General features: G+C 36.1%; 1 protein-coding gene across 1 annotated transcript in view; it reads right to left on the minus strand.

The window, feature by feature from the left end:
* Positions 1 to 6,912, minus strand: part of LRRC9 (leucine rich repeat containing 9) — a 31,442-nt gene extending 24,530 nt beyond the window's left edge. The window contains 8 exon segments of the mRNA XM_068397403.1: positions 468 to 643; positions 2,696 to 2,731; positions 4,113 to 4,247; positions 4,816 to 4,946; positions 5,196 to 5,252; positions 5,255 to 5,297; positions 6,785 to 6,831; positions 6,834 to 6,912. Coding sequence (XP_068253504.1) covers positions 468 to 643; positions 2,696 to 2,731; positions 4,113 to 4,247; positions 4,816 to 4,946; positions 5,196 to 5,252; positions 5,255 to 5,297; positions 6,785 to 6,831; positions 6,834 to 6,912 — 704 coding nt within the window.
* Between the last annotated feature and the right edge of the window lie 737 nt (positions 6,913 to 7,649).

Here is a 7,649-nt window from a genome sequence, read left to right on the forward strand (position 1 = left end):
AGTGAATCTGACTCATGAAGTCCTAAGCCAGAATAAAAAATGATAAGAAGCCATTAAAAATCACATTGGAATTACAGGTGGTGAAAAAAAAAACAAACCAGAACAAAAAAATCACAGCACTTTGCTGGGTGTCTACTGTTTAAAGGTCCAGAAAACTTTTCCAAGCACTGGCCCAGTATAACTACTCGTCCCAGCTACTTTTGTTCAATCCTTTTCCTATTTACCGAGGTAATGGGAATGGCAGCATCCATCTAGCAGAAGCTGTCCTGGATCCAATAATTCAGACCACATAAGTGCTGCCACTTTAATGATATTTGGAATAGTCCTAGTTTGGACCTTATAAAAACCAAATGTGAGATAGGCTTCAAGTCTTGTCATTAATCTCCTAACCACCAGCCACCATCATACCCAATTATTAATGTCTGAAAATACCAGAATATTGTTCTTCTACAATTCACTAAACATACTCATTCAGTTTTCTGTTCTGGAATGTTATTCTTACCTCCAGTGCATTTAGTTTTTGTAAGAATGTCTTTTCAAGACCAGCCTTTTCTGTATCTTCCTTATCAGGAACTGGATTTTCAGTTTCCAGATTCCTACTACTTAGGGATTTATTACTTGATGTTTCACCCAACATTTGCAGCTGATAGAAAGACCCCATTAGGATTCAGAAGCAAGAGGTTATGTTGAAGTATGGCAGGAAAATTATTTATGTTTCTGCAAAAGATAAGCCCTCTAGATGTGTACTAAAAAGCATATCTGAAATCATCAAAAGAGAAAATTATTTTAATAAATTCAAACTCTTGATTGTCAATAGGAAACGCCGAATTACTTGGCCAAAGGGACAGCTCTGCTCTGAGCAACTGCACATACTCTTCTGTTTTGTAACTGGCTCATATGCCAGCCCTATTCATATCAATTAGACCATTGTTTCACCCAGGCAGGACTGATCCTTCAATGTGACTTCATTATGATGCAAGTCTCAGCAATGAAAAGAGAGTTAGAGGGTACAGTTGAAATGGAAGTGCAGCTTTTGTTCAGACACCTAAGGGCAGGGATCATTTCTCTCCCCATGTTTGATCACTGTGTGGCATAGTAATTACTCTCTGCTTTGTGGAAACAAAACTCTTTTTTCATTCTTTTTTAAAAGGTAAATCTTTAGGATCGATCAAGACACTATAGAGCTGAGATTAGGTAAAGCAAGGAATAAACTACTCATTCCTTTTGAATAACAAGCAAGGATTTGTCTCCCAAGTATAAAATTTCCGTAAAACTCTTCTTAAAAAAAGCAACTTAGCTCACTCTGCCTACACACCCCAACGTGAATATTATTTAAAATAGTCATATATGCACTAACTATAGTCACTTCTGACAAAGAGATGAGGTGACTGAAGCACATGTCTTCTTCCTAGATGCTACTTGATCTACATAAGGCAAGCAAACTGCACTGGTAGAGTCCTTGGTCTGTGCACCCTTGATCAAAAGAATCTGTTGACGCATGATCAAAGTACTTTTAACGGGTCCTATTTATGTAATCAGCATATTTTTTCAGTTGTATTTGTATAGACATATGTGCAAAGAGCTCACTCAAAGTGCATTAAAGACCTGCTAGAAATGTTTACAAACTGCTGTACAGAAAATCTGTGACACAGGTCTTTTCATCAGAGAACAACTCTAATGACTCTGATCCACTATGTTGCTTATGCTGTTCTTAAAGGAAGGTGAACAGACCAATCAATTGGAAATCAGAAAAACAAACAGTAACTTGAGAGCTGGGTGAGAAAGAGCTTTCTAATCTGCAAAACCCACATCTCTTAGAAATGTTTATAGTATCAGCTAGAATAGGCAATAACCATAATAATCTGGGAACTCAGCAGGAAGGTCCTCCGCAAACACCTGTACTGGATTAATAAAAGAAGCAACTTGAAACTCAGTTTACCACGTTAGGTGAGTATCTTATCTAGTCCACTGTTCTGGACTGGAACTGGCTCTCTAAGGCTTCCTTCTTGGTGCAGTTCCATTTAAGAGCCCATTGGTCAAAGCACTTACCTAAGGCTTGAGACACAAGATTCAAATAAGTATGAAGCTGGCAGAACTGAAACTGGAAATCGATCCCTTGCAACACGTTAAGTGTCCTAGAAACTTGGCTGTTGATTATTCTGAAGAATAACTAACACAAACAATGACATCATACTTGTAATATATTATTTTCCATTTCCACTCAAAGTGCAGGGATAGCATTGGGAAGATTTTTTTATTACAGATAGAGATAAACCAAGAAAAATTAATAGATTCTCTAGTATCTGTTCAGAAAAGCAGGTATGATTTGTATTTCCATTTATAACTAAACAGGCTTGATTTAGATTTAAACTGAAAGCCCTTTATTCTAAAGGCAGTGAAAAATAAAAATAAATATATGCACAAATCCCACTGATACCTATTTTCTGACTTCTTTGACATCGCTACACAATGAAAAGGAGTTTGGAGTAAACAAAGGTGAGCCCTAGGGGGTTTTGACACAGACTTTGCAGTGATCAGGGCTGTGTATATTGGATATGACTCAGAACCATGCAAGTTTATAAGAAATTTTTATTAGAATAAGAGAAAGATTAAACCATGTACATAAATCCTTGGTAGTAATCAGAATGTTCATGCTAGAAATGCCAGACTAATATCACCTTCCTGTTTTTTCTACCAAGTTCCCAGTGAGGTTCTGCAGACTATGTAAGCCCTGTGAATGTTTTAAACAATACAGTTTTAATCTAATATAGCACTGCAAATGCTGAAGAGCCTGTAGGCTAAGAGACAGATCATTCAAATGTAAAAACAAATTTGACTGGAGTCTAAACAATGTTAGCCTCTGTTGTAAACTATAGCTTTCTTTTGACATGGAAAGAGAGAATGCTTTTTGCCGAAAGGGAATTAGCTTGGAAAGTTGTAAATGATACTGCAATGAAAATAAACTTAGTCCCCCAGCCTTAATTTCACAGCTGTGCATGAGAAACCTAACAAATCATGCCCCATGTCATGAGTACTCATTAGCTTTTGGCTGCAGCCCATGTCTTGGCCTTGGGATATCACGAGAACTAAATCACTGATGTCAATCATTTCTCTCCGTGATGACACTGCAGTTCTTTGCAGTGAGATGCCGCCAGTGTTTGTAGTGTCCTTGCTAACAAATAATCATTTCTGGAAACACTATACTGCCTTTACACTTGTACTTTGCCAGCTGTAATTTCTCAGTCTTCCCTTTCCTTCCCTGTCATCGTGCTCACCTTCAATTCCTCTCTCCTCTTTTTTGCAGCTTTGAAGGTTCACAGTGATCTGGTCACATTCATCCCTATCAGCAGCTCCTTCTGCTCTCATTACTTTTATCTTGGTATCAGTATCTTATCTCCCTTTGCCTTTTTTTCATGTACTCTCCCAAGGGAAAGTGGACTGTGCTGGAGCAATTCTGTCTTCCTCTTGGGGTGTGATGAGTCAGGTAATTCAGAAAGCTACATGGTCTTTTGCTAGTAATGGACATTTACACATTTTTTCTCCCTTTACATGCTAAACTGTGAATCACAGAGCTCTCGCTGGTTCTGGACTAGCCTCCAACTCAAAGGTTAGCATGAAGAGTACTAATTTTTGGGGGAAAGGGGAGAAACCAATTTTTCATAGGAGCTAATATGATCTATGACAACATGAGAAAAAGCCAGGATAAAACTCCTGACCAGGAGTTAATGTCTCCAAGTTATAAAAAAATAAAAAATCCAAATGCTAAACTAAAAATTAAGTGCCAAGTCTTTTACATAATACTGAAGTGCAGACAAAAATCTGCAGTTATAAGAAAACTAAAAAAACTTTTCCTCATCAAGAATCTCAGAGGTCTTTGCAAACGAGTGATTTAGTTAACTCTGCATATGCAGAAAACCTTGACAGCTAATAAGTTCCAAATAATGTTTCAGCTTTAATTCTTATAAATTGAAGTTTAAAATTGTCGTTTCTGTTGTTCAATAATTCTAGAAGTTAGCTTTACTTACTGGATATGTATATACACCATACTATTAAAATACCATACATTAGACAAATTAGAAGAAAAGAAATCATAACAAGGACACCATACTAACCTCTGTATTCTTGATCAGGTTATTATTCAATCAAAGTACATTCAGCTTTGTTAGGGCTTCCTGATTTTCCATCCTGGAAATTTCATTGCAATAAAGATAAAGCTTTTGCAAATTTACACATTTGCAGACTGTTTTCTGCAATAGAAGAGGAGGTATTACTTTGCAGCACTGAACAACAAAATGTCACTCTTTTTTGTCAAGATGCCATTAACTTGCACAGAAAATTGTTAGGTAGTTCCAAATAATTTGAAACCACAACTTCTGTGCAGATTTCTGCTGATGTAGAAAGCTTTTCAATGAAGCCAACAAAGAAAAAACAGTAGCAGCTACAGCAGTTCATGATAAATGATTATGTGTTTTTAAATACAGTATTATTTTCACTAAAATGTCTTAATTCCAACCAGCTTCCTGGAAAAGGTTTCAATGTAATTATTCTACTTTTAAAAAATATTGTTTCTAATTAGAGAGAAAAAAATCCAAAAATAAGGTCTATGTTACAAAAACCTGGAATACGTAACAGATTTACTTTGATCCATATCTAAAATGGGATTTTGGGATACTTTGTGCCAGGTTTTGACTCTTCTGAATAGTGCCTTCTTCCTTGAACAGATGAAAGGAGTGTTTGTGAAAGAATATGATTATCATTGTACGGGACTGCAAATTGGCTAAAGTTGTCTAGAAAGAAAACTCATAGTTAACTTACCCCTAAACAGCATTCAGCAATCCACAGCTCTTTGAGCAACAGGCAGTACTCTAGGTCTGAAATCTCTTGAATACTTTGTCCAATGAGAATGAAAGTAGCTCTATTTGGGAAATATTTCATAGAGTCATAGGCTCAATCACAGAATGGTTTGGCTTGGAAGGGACCTTAAAGATCAACTAGTTCCAGTGCCTCTGCCATGGGCAGAGACACCTTCCACTACACCAGGTTGCTCAAAGCCCCGTTCAACCTGGCCTTGAACACTGCCAGGGAGGGGGCAGCCACAACTTCTCTGGGCAACCTGTTCCAGTGTCTCACCACCCTCACAGGAAAGAATTTCTTCCTAATATCAAATCTAAATCTCCCCTCTTTCTGTTTAAAACCGTTACCTGTAAGTCTGGGATAACCTGAGAAAAACATCTCCAGTGCTGTTGTTTTTATCCCTCTTGATCAATGTTCTCCTAAGGCAATCCATTACATGTGTACTGGAAATGAAACACAACTGTTATTCTCTTTATGTCCATGCTGTAAAAAATACATTATACAGTAGAATGTCTTACTGCCATTACAGTCAATTAGAGATAGCTGCTTAACGTCAGTTGTATCTTTTAAAACTGCCTCTGCTGTAAAAATGTGTTTGCAATTTTGGCCATGTTCAGTATATAGTGATTAAGTAGCTTTCTTCTGCTCACAAAGCACATTTGCAAAGTATTACATGAGTGCTTCATACCACACCTCAGAATGCACCTTCAATTTAAAACAAAATAATTTTGTTATGCTAATTTTAATGAAAATTAAAAACTGAAAATCCATAACTTTATCTATAAGCTAGTATATGTATGTGTATACATATGCACACATATATATGTATGAGGATAGTCAGTCTTATAATTTTCACTTTATCAGTCTTATAATTTTCCACTTCTGGAGTGGTTGTATCAAGTAAATATAAAAATAAAAGCTTTTGCCCAGGAAAAAAATGAAACGTTTACATGGAATTTCATTAAAGGTGAGATTCAGTTTGAGATTAAGACACAAAGAAATAGGTATCCATACATGTGCCTCTTACCTGAGCTCTCATGTTAGTTAAGAGATTTAACCAATATAGCCAAAGGATCCTGGAAAGCCATTCAGATGACCAGACAGGAGGTGTTTAGGTTACACTAAACTGACATATTCTATAGGTTCCCTTGACTATATTGACTAAGGATGGGATTTGGAATATCTGTTGCGATTTCAGAGACCTTAAAGTATGCTGCAGCACTTGTTCCAGTACGGTGCAGTTTTCTGTATATCCTCTTAGATATCTGTGGTGTCTTAGATACCTTGAGGCAAGTAAAGTGGCACTAGACAGCTTTATCTCTGCAGCTGAATCCTATCCTTGATTTCCACTGACTGTAATAAGAGCCAAGAAATGAATCACATGTGTAGACAACTACCTGTAGACACCTAAATGAAGGTGTCTTAAACTGGAGTGGGACTCCATTTTGAAATTCTAACCAGTTCACAGTAGACAAAATTTCCACTTAGTTAATCACCTGATTCTGCACACAACTTTCCATTGTCTGCAAAAATGCAGGACTGAGTCAAAACTCCAAGATTTATTTTGATCAAATTTATATAACAAGCTTATATACGAGTATTTCTGTAGGGCACTTCACAAGAAACAGAAACAAAGTACAGAATTGTACCTTAAAAGTAATTTACTGTGAAGATATTCTCTTGAGAGATTCTAATTTCTGTATCTTAATTACTAATGCGTTTCCCACAGTTCTGAAATGTTCAGATCACCACAAACTCTTATTAATGCATGCCCTATACAACCTTTGGGGCATTCCAGAATGGAGACAATCCTACATATGGTATCTCTAGCAAAGCAAAAATAATTGTATATTCTAGCAAGGACATTGATATTTATAGAATATTGAGAGGAAGAAAAAAAATTAAAAACAAAACCATATTAATAACTTACCAGCTCCATAATTATTTCCTCAAGGTTCTGGTTTTGGTTGCCACTTGCATCATCTCTTGAGTTCTCTGCAGTGCCTATTGTTACTTAGTATCTTCTTAGAAAAAGTACAGTAACATTTTCACCTGCATAGCCACCCACATAATTTGTAAGTCACGGGATTTCCAAGAAGTTTGGAAAGAAGATCTAAATTCCTAACAGATTGGGTTGCAGAATATGTATTTCTAATGGAATCACAATGGAGATTACAACAGAAGAAAGCTGAAACTGTCTGGAATATTTTGACTTATTACTTTTTTAAATTAACTTTTTTAGATCCTCAAGGTTCAGAAAGTAGTTTACCATAAGCTATTCTGACCACCTCCATAAGGAAGAGTGAGGAATTGAACCCACTTTTCCTCGTATTCGACTTGGTAAATTGTATTTGCACAAAGCATAAAGATGCAATAGAAATGAACAAGTCAGGGATCGTAATTCACCAAAAACTGCAATAAAAGCTCCTCTGCATGTAAGAAAAAAGATATCACAATACAATTGAGTATAAAACCTCTGCTACATTTTTTTTAATTAATCACATAGCTGCTACAATTAATCTTTAGAATTATTATATTTTATTATACTAATTTACATTAGTATATAAGAGTATGATTGTTGCAGCAGCTTTTTTTTTCCTTTTGGAAGCACTTGCATGGTATATTAACCACAGTACGCACAAACTACACCATTAATATACCACTTCCCCGCTGCTTTTGAATTTCTGCCACAGTATTTAATGACGAACAGCCCCTCTAGAGAGTAATTTAGGACAGGAAATGAAGAATATATTATATTTTTTCCATTTACAACAACTAAGGAAATTACATTAGAC

Source organism: Nyctibius grandis, chromosome 4, assembly GCF_013368605.1.
Source record: "Nyctibius grandis isolate bNycGra1 chromosome 4, bNycGra1.pri, whole genome shotgun sequence".
Classification (NCBI taxonomy): domain Eukaryota; kingdom Metazoa; phylum Chordata; class Aves; order Nyctibiiformes; family Nyctibiidae; genus Nyctibius; species Nyctibius grandis.